This window comes from Mya arenaria, chromosome 7 (assembly GCF_026914265.1).
Source record: "Mya arenaria isolate MELC-2E11 chromosome 7, ASM2691426v1".
In the NCBI taxonomy this organism is placed as follows: domain Eukaryota; kingdom Metazoa; phylum Mollusca; class Bivalvia; order Myida; family Myidae; genus Mya; species Mya arenaria.
This window is the reverse complement of record NC_069128.1, coordinates 67657135-67674169: the sequence shown is the minus strand read 5'-3', so window position 1 is coordinate 67674169 and position 17035 is coordinate 67657135. Positions and strand designations below refer to the sequence as shown.

At 32.7% G+C, this 17035-nt stretch overlaps 1 protein-coding gene across 1 annotated transcript; it reads right to left on the bottom strand.

The window, feature by feature from the left end:
- Window positions 1–538: 538 nt before the first annotated feature.
- On the bottom strand, window positions 539–12999 carry LOC128239826 (uncharacterized). The gene is made up of 5 exons (XM_052956268.1): window positions 12953–12999; window positions 8507–8553; window positions 6054–6102; window positions 4242–4607; window positions 539–2649 (listed from the first exon to the last, which is right to left on the bottom strand). Exons 1-5 carry the CDS (start codon window positions 12975–12977, stop codon window positions 2462–2464), a joined length of 675 nt encoding a protein of 224 aa, XP_052812228.1. The 5' UTR covers window positions 12978–12999; the 3' UTR covers window positions 539–2461.
- Window positions 13000–17035: the final 4036 nt, after the last annotated feature.

The window sequence follows — 17035 nt, the reverse complement described above, 5'->3', positions numbered from 1 at the left end:
AACCTCTTCACATACACGACGGAAACACCCATTGGTGCGGCTTGTATGGACTACAGATAGACCGAAAACACTGTGCACATTCGTCATACATATATGTGTATCCTTCAGCGTTTGTTTGGTGCACTAAATCGATAAACGTTTTTATATTTAGAGCAGGGTTTAGCGAATTCATTTCTCACAAAGGCGACCCGTTTTCGGTTCCCCGTCTTGACGTGTGTGCGTTTGGTTGGTGGTACTCTCAGCCTAGTTGTTGACCTATCTATAAACAAATATCGGAATTTCCAGGCTCTAATTCCTAGGAAACGGCTAATGTACTTCGAGCATCTGGATATTCGAGCCAAGCAGGATTTTCTTTTATAAGTTCAATAAAGTAATGTTTACCGTGTTTCTTATATCCCATCATTATCTCCACTAGGGGAGAGTAATAAAAGGACATACTTCCCGTACCCTTCAGTATTAATCCTCTTTACACATCGAACTGTTCGCAAAATGACACATTTTATACTATGACAATACCACTTTTTCTGATTTATTTACACACAAAAAATATTAAAATATAAGCAAATCTATACGAAACAATAGCAAGTAAAAGAGCAATGAACATGTAGATTGCAAATTTAAGTGAATAAAACTAGTTAGCAGCCCGTTTTACATTTAAAAATATAAACACAGCACCAAGCTGAAAGGTTTTTGGCATAGAGATTTTTAATGACACAAATTTGACATTTGGAACTCATGCCAATTAAAGACAGCTTGCAATGGCAGGTTTGCAAAATCTGTTAAGCTGGTTGCATTTTATAATAACTATGACACCTTATCACTTCTTGTGCATTTGTAATAAGTATAAAGCTATACGCAAGCGATATATAATGTTTAAAGACCTTACATGATATCTTTTTTAGAATCGATGAACACACGTAATGAGAAACTTTTAAAGAAATTAGTGGCTTTCATTAATTGTGCGCTCAAAACACGAACTAATTTGTTTATTCAATGATGTGTTGTTGTTTTGTTGTTGTTGTTGTTGTTTTGTATTATGTATGTTTCATAAAAATTAGACTTAAAACTATACTTTATGTTTGTAAATTAATTTGTTATTATTGATACAAGTATAAAATTTGCTTTGATAATATGAGTTTATGTTTGTTTGCCTTAGGAATAGTATATATTTGATATTTTGTAATGTATTATAGATGTAATACTAAATGGTATATTTTTACATTTGTTCATGTGTATAATCATGTTGATGGACGAGGATTTGTTCGTTAAATTCCAAATAAACTATTCCATTATATTCTATTCACCAATCAATTTACTATGACCAAGTAGTAAAAAAGTAAATCAACCCTTTACATCCACACTGACTATATACCACGTGCAAAATTACGTCATATATGCTATGTCAGAAGGCAATATTTTGCTTAAAATAAAGACTTAAATCAAAGATAACTTTTCGCTTCGTACACCATTTTAAATGAAATAAAGGCCAGTCTATGCCGCATAAAGAGCCCCACCTTTGTTTTATAACCGGAGTTTGATGAGGTGATTAGTTTCATCAAACACTTCGAAAAACCTGTTTCCAAAACAATGTTTTGACAGTGCTCCGTCAGACGGCCGTATCGTGAAAAGTTTTGTCGAAGTGTTATAAGAAACTAAACTCTCAATAAAAATTTGGTAAAAGACCGAAGACGGGGCTCTGTTAGCGGCATAGACTGCGCTATCTTTCATTTAAAGTGGTAAAGACAATGAAAAGTTATCATTGTTTAAAGTCTTCAATCGAAGCAAAGTATTGCCTTCCGACGTAGCATTTATGACGCAATTTATCACGTGGTATACACACACTGCTCCAGCTAGAGCAAAGAAGAAATCAGGTCAAGCAAGCTCGAGCCAACCATGTATGATGTAATCCGATTATAAATATTGAAAGCGTGAATTTGCCTTAATTTTGAACAATGTCTCCGATTCTGGTTTTCTATCATAAGGTCATAATTAATATACAAAAATACACCATTTTTAACACTTCATCCAATAAAACAAACTTTCTGACAAATTCCGTCATAATAATAATATGGCAGTCTAAAATATATTTAAAACATAAAAATAGCGAACATTGTTCCGATGTGCTTCTTTTTTAAATCTACTCTAAAATAGTTTCACTCCTCTTATTCCACCTTTTATATGGCAAAATATACAGCCTTAATACCAATGGCTTCAAAACACATGAAAAAAGTTTATTAGTATTTGATATTTTTATCAACACTCGCTAGTTAAGTGAATATGATATTCACTAGTGGCCCCTTGTTTTCATAGTCAAACAATCATGGCTGTCCGTGATTATATAACTGTGAGTTAATTTGATTATTTGGCGGAAAAGATTCACACATTTTACGTATATTAGGTTATTATGGCTGTCCCCCGTCGAACTCGTCGAATTTCGTTGAGCTCATACATTTTTTTATTATTAGTTCTGTTTAACAGGTATATACCCACTTCTTCGTTGGTGAAAACCTCCACTGATAATTCTTTTAATACACATGTAAAGTACACAAAATATCGCCACAACAACAACAACAACAGATAAAACAATAAGAATTGCTACCACCGCATGTGGCAGCGACGCATGACTGTTTTGGCTAGATACCTCCCCTCCTGAAAATAGAAATATATATATATATACATAGAGAGAGAGAGAGAGAGAGAGAGAGAGAGAGAGAGAGAGAGAGAGAGAGAGAGATATATCCTACTGATATTCAGTATATGTTGGTGTAACAAAGTCACCATAACCTAATAATAAATAGAGGATATTTGTTTCTTTCAGTGTAAGATCGTATTTTATTTCACGAGTGTCATAGAAAAACATATTTTCACGAGTGGTAAAGCCACTAGTGAAAATATAGTTCTTTTATGATCACGAGTGGAATAAAATACGATCTTAAAATAAAATTAACAAGTTTTCTGTTTCTTTTACGCGTATTTTCCGAGTTTTATAGAATTTTGATTTATTTTCTTAAAGCTGCACTCTCACAGATATACCCTTTTTACAACTTTTTTATTTCTTGTCTTGGAAAGAGCAAATATTTGCGTAAATATCTGCAAACCAATAATATAAGAATGTTGACAAAAAATCAGATCGTAGGTTTTCATATTTCCGTTCGTAAAATAATGTCTTATGGCTTAAACCGTTACTAATGGTTTAAGAAAAATGCATAAAACATCAATTTTTTTGTCAGCAGTCTTATATAACTGGTTATCATGGATTTTCGTAAAAAAATCGCTCGTTCCAAGACAAAAAATAAAAAAGCTGTCAAAACGTTCAATCTGTGAGAGTGCAGCTTTAATAACGCCCTTTTTTAAAAGTGTGTTATAAACGCCGCTACCCTCGGAGCGCCCTTCATGCAAAATTATAGCTGTCAATTTTCTACTTCCGGTTTGTTGTTGTGATATTCTGTTTTATAGTTTATTATTCGCTCGTTTTTTGGTGCAAAGATTTTATTAACAGTTATCAATGAAGTTTCATAAGTGCATCCATGTTCCAAAAATAACGAAAACAATCTTATTTTAAGCATGGTAAAAATAGATAACCAAATAACTACGTCATGTGTTGGCAAATCTATTGCGTATAATCATTGGATATAAAACATTTTTATTAGATTAAGATTGTGTTTCATGATACATGGATATTCAGCCATCTTACTGTTAGAGACTAGTCTGTTTTGCTTATAGACAGGTCGATGTCCAGGTAATGATGAGGACCACGCTAGTTTGATGACAAATTTTTAGGCGCGGGTGGGGTAGAACAAATCAAATCAATATGTTCAAGCAGATCGATAAATGTTGATTTTTTAGTCAAGACATTTTACAGTCGCCAAATTATTAAAGATTATAAGGCGAAAATTGAATTCATGTGCGAACGTTCTACGGGCCGCAAAATAATAATCGCAAATCGGCCCGTGCCGCAAAACTGATAATCGCTGAGTCATGCAAATAACCGCGAAATCCTTGTACAAATGTGTTACTATATATAGTAACATATGTTTTAATCCATGTTATGATATGATTAAAATAATGCGTTCAAAAAAAGTTTAATATGCTTATAATTAGTTGTGCCTCCCATTCAGAAAGTCCTGGACCCGCCACTGTAAAGTGCGTTCGATACCTGTATCATCTTTATATATATGTTTTCATTTATAACGGTAAATTTTAATATTAAAATGTCCTATCTAATCAATAAGCTTACTTACTTTTAACACTTGCACAGGCCCACGAAGCGTTCGAATGTAGCAAATGGTTGTTAAGCATTGCTTTATTCAAACCTCCCGTGTTTGAATTGATCATAAATGTGGTTTCCATCTCAAACAGCCGTCTGACTATTACAGTGCAAGATCCTTTCTCATCGATATGCGCCTCATAGTCATCAGCATTCACTTTCGGATAAAGAAAGGCATCACTAAATTTTGGCTCACAATTTGCAATGAGTTCTTTCTCCACACACAAGTCGGTACTTTGACCATCAGTTGTTGTCCACGTAAAGGTTATAGGTAGATCTGGTGTATATTCTTGTAAACAAATTGAAACCTGTTCATCTGCATCGGTTATTTTCTGAGAGCCTGTTGAGGGTGAAGAGAAAACGACCGTTGATATAAATATAGACGGGTTACTTTTGATAATAGTATTCCGTCTATTAGATTCTATGGATCGTCGTTACATTTGGTTTGAATCCTTACTCAAAGATCGTATTCAGAAATACACATACATACATAAACACAATCTTAGTTTTATATTAAACAAAATATTTGTAAACAATGGTCAAACTTTGAAGGTCAAAGCTTGTTCACTCAGCATTATAACATACACAAAGGGAATTGCATATGTATTTTTTACTTATAAACCTTCCGATATCGATACAGGTGTGTGGTATGAAATATTGGGTGTGTTTTCTACTTTCACTGATCTGAGGAACGATTTTGGCATTTCCATCGAGCTTTTATAAAAGAGAAACGCGCAAAATGCCGTAAATTGCATGATGCATTGGTATGACGTCACGTTGGTTTACATTGTTCATATTTTCGGTTAACCCAGACTACTTAGAAAAGACATACCAACTATTTTTTTTTTAAATATTTTGTATTTCGAAATATGAGAGAGAGAGAAAATGCAATCATTAATTGAAATTGATTACTTTACAGTTTTCAGTGCAAACTTAAACATATTCAACAGCTTATATACAGCTTATATAATTATGTTTACCAACATACGTACTTTACGAAAGATTTGATCATAGAGCTGAACTTACATTTCGATAACCATTCTTAAGCAGGGCAAATCAACAAAACAAAATATATACAACTACATACAGTTCCTCATATATTTTTTCATTATGAGGGTCAGTAGTAATGCATCAGAACTGATTTTTTTTATTATGTATAATCCCAATTTATTTTAGCAGTAGCAGGGTTTCAATAGCATGGTCAGTTCACTAGCTCTATTCATCTACGTAATGGTACTTTCGTCTTGTCAGGTGGAAATGAGAGCTAACTTGCAATTCAAACAATAAAACTTGAGGCCAGTTTTGTACAGTCCAGTATTTTTATATGAAGTTTACAACTCTAAAGGATGCAAGTTCATCTCCGTTTACGACAATATTTTGGCATAATACATTTTTTAAACAATAAGCAGCCGATAAAATAACCTTGTATAATAATATTATACTTTAAAAGGTTTTGTTTGTATGTGCGAGTGTATTGTTACGTAAAAGTTATATATTTAATGATATTTTGTTGTATTTGAAATTTGCTTTTTCTATTTGAGTTTGCGTTGAGAACTCAGACCAATGTTGATGTGGTTACCAACCTTATTTTGAATATAAAGTATAAATGCAAAACGCAATTCTATATTTCCTAATATACCAACGGTTACCAATATATCATGATTTTGTGACCAACTAAATATATATTAGATCAAACATTATGGCAATGTTATACGCATTTATGGAATATATGTGCGAGGTAATTATATACTTATCAAAAGCTTTTACATTATTTGAAATTACAAACCTGCATATGATTGTGTGTTCGTCAACAAAACAACAGCTATGAAACAAGCCTGCAAAATAAAATTTTCGGACACTATTTATATCAATAACTACTAAACCAGGTCCAGAAGTCGAAAACATCAGACACGTTCAATGGCACAGGACTAAAGTCATACACAAACAAAAACAACATCAAAAACTTATCAACAAAGAACTCATAAAATACTGACTGAAAATTAGAGGTAAACAATTTAAAACAATTAATATTTGACTTCGTGAAAAAATGATCCTGAGATGAAATAATAAACAGTACTTGCGAATAAATGAGAAACTTAAGTTACGTGAATAAATAAAGATATGAATAATGTAGTTCGCTGACATGGGCATAAAGTTACAAAACATAATATTTATACAAATGCCCATGTTCTTAGTCCTGAAAAAGAGAGAGATTCAAACGCATAAGTATACCGGTGACGTAGAGACAAACATATTGAGCAAGTTTCATGGATTTCTGGAAGAAATTTATAAGTTTATAGTTTTTGCTTTACTTCACTCCTCATTTTTTTCCAGTTGATGCTTGTCTGATTAAGCTTATTATTTATATATATATTCTGCTACATTTAATAAGTGTTGAGACAAGTTTGAGGCTGATTATTTATCACCACGTTTTAACTCAATGGACACCTGTAACGCTCAACGTTTCAGGGCGGTATGCCAAACACTTATTTACGAATATGTTTTATGCATGTGTGCATGGTTTGTGATATTGCATTACATTTGACAAGGTTTGTTAAAAATGTTCTAGAAATGTTTTCTTTATAAAGAACTTTTAGACTAAACAACATTCTCATAGAACTTCAGCAAAAGGTTTCTGAAGATGTTCGTATAAAGTTCTGGACCATATTGAATTTCATTTTGCTGACTTCATTTTAAGTCGTTTTATATTAATGTTATATGAGTTAAATTAACAACCAATAACCTTGTCATTCATATTTGATAATTCTGTAGCTATGGCCTATAAGAGCTCAATTTGTCTAAGAAAACGTTTCTCAGTCTTGTCGGACATTATTATGTGTTTGAAATTAAAATGCTTTGATCCGATATAGAGTGGACGAGATTAGTTACGAAGAGAGTGCACTTTCGCATGTTTAATCACTGTCTGAATTCAATTTAAGGAAACTTGTACTTCGGTATTAATGATTGGCAGTTTAAGTTACCATTGACGGAATAAGAAATCCAAGAGCGAGCAAATCAGTCTAAATAAACAATTTAGACATAGTTTCATGTTATGAAACATATTAAGCTTGTTCCACTATTTTAAAAAATGGCCTAATGAGCACTAGACCTTTCTCTTGTAGAGTATTTTTAAATGAAAGCTCGATTATTTTACTTGCAATTATAGTTGAACAGAGCTGTCATTATGACACAATAAAAGAGCTCTTTTAAGGGTTATGCAACTTGGTCCCTTAGGCTTATATACAGACATTTTTAAAATGTAGGAAGGGAATTGGCCAACCCCATGTTTAATACAATCAGATTTTATACAAATACAACTGAACTAAAGTCAACTTTTGAGTGATTCACTTTAAAGAGAAAGCATCACACGCAGGTTTTTTCACGTTAATGTCAAAACAAGTCATGTACAGATGGCAATGCAATTGCCCATGTCACCGAACCAAAGTCTTATCCTGTTTACCGTATTTTTAAACCTTCCTGCTTCGGTTGTTCAGTGCCAGTTAAGAGCTATATTTTCCAACCAAGGGTTTGAGGTTAAGCTAAACCCGTGCAGGTCCAAGTCCGTTATCATAAAATGAGGTTCTAATGAGAACAAATGGCCTTCACCTAATATCCACGTAGTTAATTCTTACATATTTAATTGACTAAATCCAAGTTCTAGAACTTTTCTATCAATGGTGGAACTTTTATATAGAATTAAATTGTCTTAAAAACTTAAATGTTACCCAAATGCAAATGGTCAGAGAACATTGCCCTTATACACCATAATAAGAATGTTCCAGAACATATACAAGACAAAAAACATTTTGTCTCAGATTCTTGTTGATTATGAAACTCCTATACATGAAATAAAATAAAAGAACACATTCTAAACCAATCCAGATAAAAACTAATTCAAAAACTTCATAGGGGAAATAACAGAATGCTTTAAAAAATTTAGATTACCTAACAATGGAATTAGAGTATTTATTAATGAACATCTGAATTCAAGATAAATAAAAAAGATGATTATAATATTCTGGACAAAATGTCCTCTGTCCTCGGTCTCACCCCCGGGCAAATGATTCGTTGGAAAGCAGTGCTTAAGCTCAAGCTTTTAATTTGAAAACCAAGTAATAGATTGATAGACTTGAAAATATATAATATGAAAAATAACTGGCCTTTAGTTGATTTACTTTTACTCGTAGGGATTTATCCGTACATGTGAAGTTCCAATGCTCACCGGGCTTTTATATTTACCTTGAAAATCATTTTTGCATCTGCACACACAATTATATACCTGGTTCCTGAAACAGAAGGTTTTGATAAACACTAATAAAAGAAGAAACGACGTAAGAGTAATTTAATCTAAACACGAAATTACGATTAGAATTCTGATGAATGTTTGTGATTTTTTTGCCAATTGTTTAATTGTTTAGATTAACATTACAAGTTGTATGGGTAACCTGTATGTGACTTGTTCCAAAGTTTAAACTAAAAAACAATGCATTAAACATGATAGCAATAAAAAAGGCATACATTTAAATATCAAAGATAATATACTTTATTGATGACCAGTATGACGTCTAGTTCGGTGTTCAAACTTGATTACGTGATTACACATCAAATGATATATGGCTACATATAGAGTTGGGTATGCCTTAACTGATTGTTTACAGGCATTTGGTATACTTAAACAGTAATAGACGGTATGTTATTATGTGTAAAACACCGCTTTTCTGTAATTGCAGATATTGTTTTTCTGCATTTTCTGCATCATGTATTTATCTGACAATAACGACATTAGCAGTTATCATTAATCTTTCGATTGATTTTTAGTGATTTTAATCCATTTCTTTTGTTGCGCAATTTGTCCGAGAAGCAATTATTTTTGCATATAGTGATGTTCTGAATGTCTATGAACACACGTCGCTTGTGTTTATTGTTAAAATGACCAGTTATGTTAAATATATAGATATTTAGGACCAGAACAAATATGACAAATTTATGCCTCTCGGTTTGACTTAATGTCATTTTCTTATGTTAAAAACTAAGCCGTTTTAATAACTGGAAGAACTCAACCTAAAAGAAAAGACGCCCAGTTCTCAAACTATTACGTTCCGGCAGTAATAATTCAAACCCATTGAGACAGCGCCTTAGTTCTAGTTTATAAGAAAAGGGAAGCAAGCGGAGTTTTCTTTAAACAATTTCGAATTATTAATTAGCAAAAGGTAGGGAATGTTAAATCCTCTGGTGCATTGTTATCAACCAGTATTGAAAACATTGTAAAGATGTACACAGTATTGTTTAATCAAATGATTTACTGTCACCTGGGAACAATACGTGAAGAAATGACAAGTGATATTCGCACAACACTTCATAATCAAGAAAGAATTGAGAGGGAAAATTTGCAGCTTATACATTGTCTCATTGTGGTTCATTGCTTGATACACTGTCTATTGTCAGTGTGAATAGGTTATAATAATTGAACATTATTTAATTCTCCTGCCTGAAAGCCTTTGCAATTGGAACGATATAAACAGACGAAAATGTTTTCTGTCATTAAAGAGCAACTATTCTTTTTGCTCCAACGTATATCGACTATCTTAAGGGTAGGTAGGTTGGGAGGTTCAAAAACTAAAACGTTTAAAAAGTTCATGTTTTATTTAGTTTTGAGGAACAATCTTTTTTTGGAGTATAACATTTAAGGATTAAAATTCGACATGTGGCATTTTATTGGGGTATGGTATGCAATGGGGCTGTTCAAAAAGACTGTTCCGAAGGACTCCACCAACATTTTGAACTGCGCCATTGCATACCATACCCCAATAAAATGTAACATGTCGAATTTTAATACTTATATTTACATTCATTTAAATCTACATTTCTGTTAAAATAAATTGATTATTCAAGAACATTTTCTCTTTTCTTTCTCTCGTTGTTCTCAACGGTGGGTAAATTAGAACAGCTATCGTAACCTAATTTTATACGACAATGAATGCACAGATAAAATAGTTCCTTATTTATATCTTTTCAAGGTCAAGAATATTATGAATACGTATTATTGCATACAATGTGTGTTTTCGGTCCGTTATCGTGGTGTATTAAAACGCAAAAACCCGGGCGTTATCGGTAGAAAACGTGCATTATTCAGTAAATTCACGTGCCGTTAATGCCCGGATTTTTGTTTTACATATGCGCTTTTAAGGCCCGCATCATAACAATGAAGGCTGAGCGACCTGGTTTCTGACCGAAAGTTGGTCAACGATGCAAACTTTTGCACAAAAATATATTTTAGAATATAAATTGTACCTGCATACAAATACCAAAACAGGAAATAAACCACAAAAGTCATATAACTAAAAAAAATTCTGCTGAGTTGTATTTTTCTGGCAAGCTGATGTGTTTACCAAATAGGTTTTTTTTGCAATTGTTTTGGCTATTAAAAGCAGTAAACTATGTCTAAAACGACTAACTCCTCCGAACATTTAGTTATTTCTGTCGATTTTATTCAGAACATACTACTTATATGGACATGATTCCACTATGTCGTATGCAATGAACAAAGATATTTCAAATATTTTTTCTCTGATGCTGAAGATGCTGTACATTTTATCAAGAACATGTTTACAAAATGTTCAGGCTTAAATTAGTTATCAAAACAAATAATTGTTAAAGTAGGACTGAATAGGTAATTAATTGATTACCCAATAGGTATGTGTGTAAATAATCCCAGTAATCCAGTCACTTTTCGAAAAAACAACACTTTCAAAACGAATGTACACTGCAAAAAATGGCGTCGAAACAAAATGCAGCTGCGGAGTTATGTTGCGGCCCGAATCGAGCTTAATGTAAAACTTTTTCAATGACATCACTCATGACGTCATACAAGCACCCGTTATAGAGGTTATTTTGAACTAAGTGTTTTTGCATTTTCGTGACATTTAACAGCATTTTAAAGCACATTTACGTTTCTTCAACTGTTCCATCCATCATGAAATAATCTACATTAAAATCAATCAAATTATCGTTGCTTATTTTGTTTTAACTGCTTTATTGCAGATTACAGTTTTGCATGTTGCCAATAATTGTACTACGATTTCATTAAAAAAATAGTTCCGTAGTAAATATGCCCCGCCCCTTGGTATAATTGCGCCCAAAGACATGACAGAAGTATCGAACAAATGCACGCGATATCGATGGGAAATGCCATTGCACTTAATACAGAAATAAAGTGCAATTGATAAACAACAACCATCGTTAAGGAATGAAGTGTGAATGTAAATATATATTCTTGGTGACTTGTTTAAGGGTAGTAAGAGGTTAAACCAATTTTACAAAAGAAGATTTTTATCAGATTTTGGACCAAAAAGCATTCACATTATTTCGGAAAAGTCTGTCGACATTATTATTTTGTTTTATGTAAAAATGCCCCAGATTACCTATTCAACAATTTCGTGAGAGTACTTATTGATATCTTCTCAAATAAGAAAGTTATTCCGAATTACAAAAATGCATATATCTTTTTTAAAATGGCTGCAATCAACTCAAAGCCAAAGACTGTTGATTGGGCAGTTCCGATAAATTTGTCTCATAAACATATTAATTTAGTATTAAGACAATTACAGGAAAAGGTAAATGCTCTTTGATTCGAAATCTCATAAATTATTATTTCTTCAATATTGCTCAACTCCTAATGACAGCTTTTCATCTTGCAACGGATATATGTATCAAGTATTGGACCTCAAAACTAGAAAGAAATTGATTTTTTAAACAATATTGGTCCTTCAGTCGACTTTTGCATCGCTGCAGACCCTTAAAGAAATTATGATAAAATATGGGGTACGATTCCTTTCCGAGCGACAAAGTACACAAAGATAACGCTCGTGCAGGTGATTTATGTCCACTAATATCCGATCGGGTCTCGATTGTTTTATTTTTTCCACGACATGACGGACTACATTATCAATAACCATCAACTACTACGAGGGACGCGATGGAGATGTTTTTTGAAGAGGCAGACCTAAAATTTTCTAGTTTATTGATTCATCGTGTAATCTTTCCATCCAGTCTCTTGATTATACCGAGTAGGATAACTTATTTTATTGATACTATAAGTTATTTGAACACACAGCGAAAGTCATTATAAACTTGTAATCTTTTGATGGAATATTTTAAAGAAATAGTTTCTTTTATACTAAATGGTAAATTGTTTTGTGAACGTAATCTTTAAATTTTATTTCTGTGTTTTGTTTGTCAATATCGAATTCCAAACATAGCGGACTTAATACAAGTACAATACTGATGTTCTTTAAGATTATCGGCATGATCTATTCGACCTATACAATGATAGATTCATACCTACATTGGTTTAACATTTAAACTTCCTGTTCTATCTTAGAAGGCATTGAATAAGTTGTAATTAAATGCGTAAATGTTAAATACATTTATTTTGAATATCCAACCGATGGTTCTTTGCCTAAAATTACATGTACGTATAAAAATGTCAGCACGTTAAATAATTCAAATAATTACATATTCAATGTCAACACAGTAGATTTTTGAATTGTTTAAATTGAAAATAAAGATTTGTATTTACAATTGTTCTCCGTTCCATTGTCATGGCTCAGTTAAATTCATACCATCGTTACTGTTCACAGTTGACATTTAAGTTGGATTGATTGGAAAATAAAGAATATTGCTTACGTTTTAAACAATTATTCTCCTTCATATTGTAATGACGCAGTTAATTGATACCATTGTTTCAGTTATTTAGCAATTGCATTAGACAGATCGGCTTTTCACATACGATCTTGTTCGCATCTCCTACACAGTGACCTCCCCTTACAATTATCAAAGAATTCTTTGACCAATATGTTGGCTTCTATTATGCAAACTCAATTAAATAAGATGATGAGCGAACAAAGTCAAAATGCAAAATACTGACATATGATTCAGTTCAAAATGATCATTTGCAAAACACCAAAATCCAAACAGTACACGTTTATTCTAAATTCAAGTCGCTTTTAAACTAAACATCAATTTCAACAGTGTGTAGAATAACATAAGCGCTTGGGCTGCAATACTGCATTTGTTATTCGTGTTTCTGGACAACACAATGTATCAGTCAATTCCAAAAAGGAACCAAAGTGAGCTGATAATAAAACGAACGTACTCTTATCTGCTTGATGCAAATTACTTGCCCCGACGATGTTACACTCATTAAAGTTTGCGTATTCGGTGTAAAACGTGAGCTTATATTTAGGACAAAACAATGAAAGTATGTGTTGATAAAAGGTTTTAAAACAGACATCAGTAACCTGCAGAAATGACAAAGGCATACTATTTTTAAAACGGTAAACTGTAAGGGTGTTTTGTTGTAACAGCCAAACATTGTCAATATCCTTGTAGTTCCATTCTGTAGTCTTTTAACCTAGTGTGCGCATCGGGTATGATCAGTCGGTTTATTTGTTTTGCTTTAAAATTCGGGTCATTACGTTAAAGTCAACGTCATGGTGACACCTTTACTAGAATAACGGTGATGAGCGCTCCCGACAGGCGACATTTCCGATTCCCAGAATTCTAGTTTAAGTTAAATACATGTATATAGCAAGCATAAATGACGTGTACTTCATTTCATACATCTTTGAGTGTTTTAAGAGCTTTCAAAACTTTAAAAAGACGATTTTATTCGAATTAAGTATCAAATATAGGAGTGCTTCAATATTGAAAATAATTTAGTTGACAAATTGCTCATCCAAAATCCAAACATCAATGTACTGTGCCTTTGGAGTGATTCTGATGTTTTAATAAAAGCATCTGAAGTTCGGTGACTTTGATCATCAAAAACCTGAATATTTTTTTTTTATTTAATTGTCTAGTATATATTCTTTTTTACACACATATACTCACATATTGAGGAAATACTTTTCAGTTTACGTTTAGAATTTGCCCATGATTTCAAGTTTTGGTAAATCCTTTGCAAAAGTTAAACAATATATAAAATGTTTTGGTAACTTAATGAATCGACATTTTAACACTCAAAACTATAGATTGTATTGTACACTTAAATGCACGTGAGTGTTGAAACAAACTTCTTTACAATCTTTTTATAAAAGTAGACATGTAGGAAATCACACAGTTACAGGTGTCGTCGCTGTGCCACATTCCTATGGCCACGCCCACTCCATATTGATTACACAAAAGGCAAATGTAAGGTATCAAAACACCTGCATATTGGCCCTGCCCATATTTTTGAAACTTATTAAGGTTAAAAGGCTTAAGTATCTTATTTTCATTAGCCAAAATGCATATTTTAATTTGTTTTTGATAAATGAAAAATGGTTTATTGCAATTATCATAAAGATACTTCTTATTTATAGTCTAAAACTATTAAAGAAATAAATATAAAGTAAATTATGGAAAAACAAGAATAGTGAGCTTAGTTTAATCCTATTGTAAAAGAAGTTTAATGAAACTGGTACCGGGAGTCCAACGTCATCCCACAAAGTCGAGCAGACGATTTACAAAACTTGTTTATTTCTTCACATATATGTCGACATAAGCATGTCACAACTATTTCAAACCGGACAAACTTCATGGCGTATGCGGGAGAGGAACCCAACTTCTTTAAACGAACTATTTGTGATGCATGGACCCAACATATCTTAAACACAACAATATTTTGGCACATACTTAACGTAAACATACCTTACCTTTGTAAATTAACGCAATTTTGCTTGCTATTTGATTTTCGAAAGGTTGACAATTAATGTGTATATACTTGATTTGATCTAAATTGTTGTTGTTGTTCTTTTGGTTTATAAAGAAAAAAAACATCACGATGTCTTTAAATGATCAGCGAAAGGGAACTTTTTGTTTAGAGTACGAGGGAAACGATTTGTTGAATCATGGACAAGCTGGTTCTGATAAGACACATCACATGAACGTGATAAACGTACAAATCATAAAGAGGAGACAAAATAATGTGACTGTAGCTGCTACCACTGGTATTGCATGCACTCTGAAAAGAGGTCGATGCAATGGTTCTACAGAGATGGCGGGTGTTGGAGACGGACGCTATGATATAAAAACCTTGCGATATGTTGTTTAAATAACGTAACATTTCAAGATATCTGTCAATGCCTTAATAAGACTAGTGTTTTTTTTTTATTGACGAGTGTTCAATAATGCTTAGTAAAAAGTTTTATTCCACACAAAATTCAGAACTTGCCAATGTTGTTAAGGAAATATCACTTGTTTATGTAAGAGAATATTTTTTAGATTTTCTAAAGCATTGAACCGACCATTACTTGAATAAACTATTGTTAAACTGTTTAACAACAAGGAACTACAGAAATAGTATAATAGAGCTAGGGGTTGAGATGTCGAGTTCAAATCAACTGATTATCTACTGATGATCAACTAAGAAACTCCGAAAATGTTCCACTGCCAGTTTGTCGCACTCAGTCATATGCGTCATCATTCCTTCCTGCTACAGTCCGAGATTGGAACTACCTTCCAATAGCAACAAGACACTCGGAAACAGTCCAATCTTTTAAAAACAAACTTCAAACACACTCCACAAAATCATCTTTACTTTAAAATGTCGGTTCGCGCCGCAACCAAATCATGCATTGTCGTCTAAGACTTGGGTGTAGTTCGCTTAACCATGATCTTCACAGAAAAATATCATTGACTCCCCTTCATGTACATGCACCGCAATTGAAGATGCGTCCCATTTCCTCATGATATGCCCTTTATACTCCATCCAGCGACAGCAATATTTCAATGACCTTCCTTGTGCACCAACTATTCATAGCTTACTTTTCGGTGACGATCGCCTAACTTTTGAACAAAACAAGGATATATTTCTTTGTAGGCAGAGGTTTATATCAAGTTCAAAGAAATTTTATGCTTGATCGGGTATGTTCGGATAGTGTTCGGTGTCGGGGGCAGTGTGTCATTCATGAGATGATAGACCTACTATATAGCTACATGTTTTAGAAATGATAACAGTATGTAAGCAAATATACCACACATCTTTTTTTAAGCATCTTGATCGGATTTGAATATCATATGTTTATTATACTAAATAACTATTAGGAACGGAATTTATATAAGTTTTAAGTAACTTGTTTTCCAATCCTTATTATTTGTATTGTTGTTAAATACCTTGTATATTTAAATTTGAAATAAATACTGTTTAAACTAAACTAACTGATTCTGGGGAACGTAAACAATGGGATAGGTTAATGGCATTAATGAATTTATGGCTTACAGTTGGAGTACCGGTTTTGTTTTTGCGAAACATTTTTACTTATGTGAATAATCTAAGAAGTTTACAATGTTTTGTACAGCGCCTCAATATGGGCAAGAAGCCAGCTTATCAGACACTGGATTAGAGGATAACCTGTTCAACCAACCCAACTTCTTCGACGATAGTTCCTGTTTTGCATCTGATGTATTTATATGATTCCTCTATTATGCTCAAATTCTGTGCATGAAGTTATGTATGTTTTTGGTTGATATTATTCAGTGTTAAACATTTATAGAATGTGTTTTTGTTATTATTATGCTTTTTAAGGACCATTGAAGCTTTTGGGAACAATGTGGGTATATATATATTTGTAGAGACGATTGTCTATGCAGTGACCACGCGCTACTGTGTGTTTTTGATTACAAAATTTTATATGCAAATGTATCATAATTCGCATTGTTCTCAACTGTTTCTGATTGGTCCTCTGTCACTCGGGATAACAACCTGAAACAAACAAATAAGGCATATTT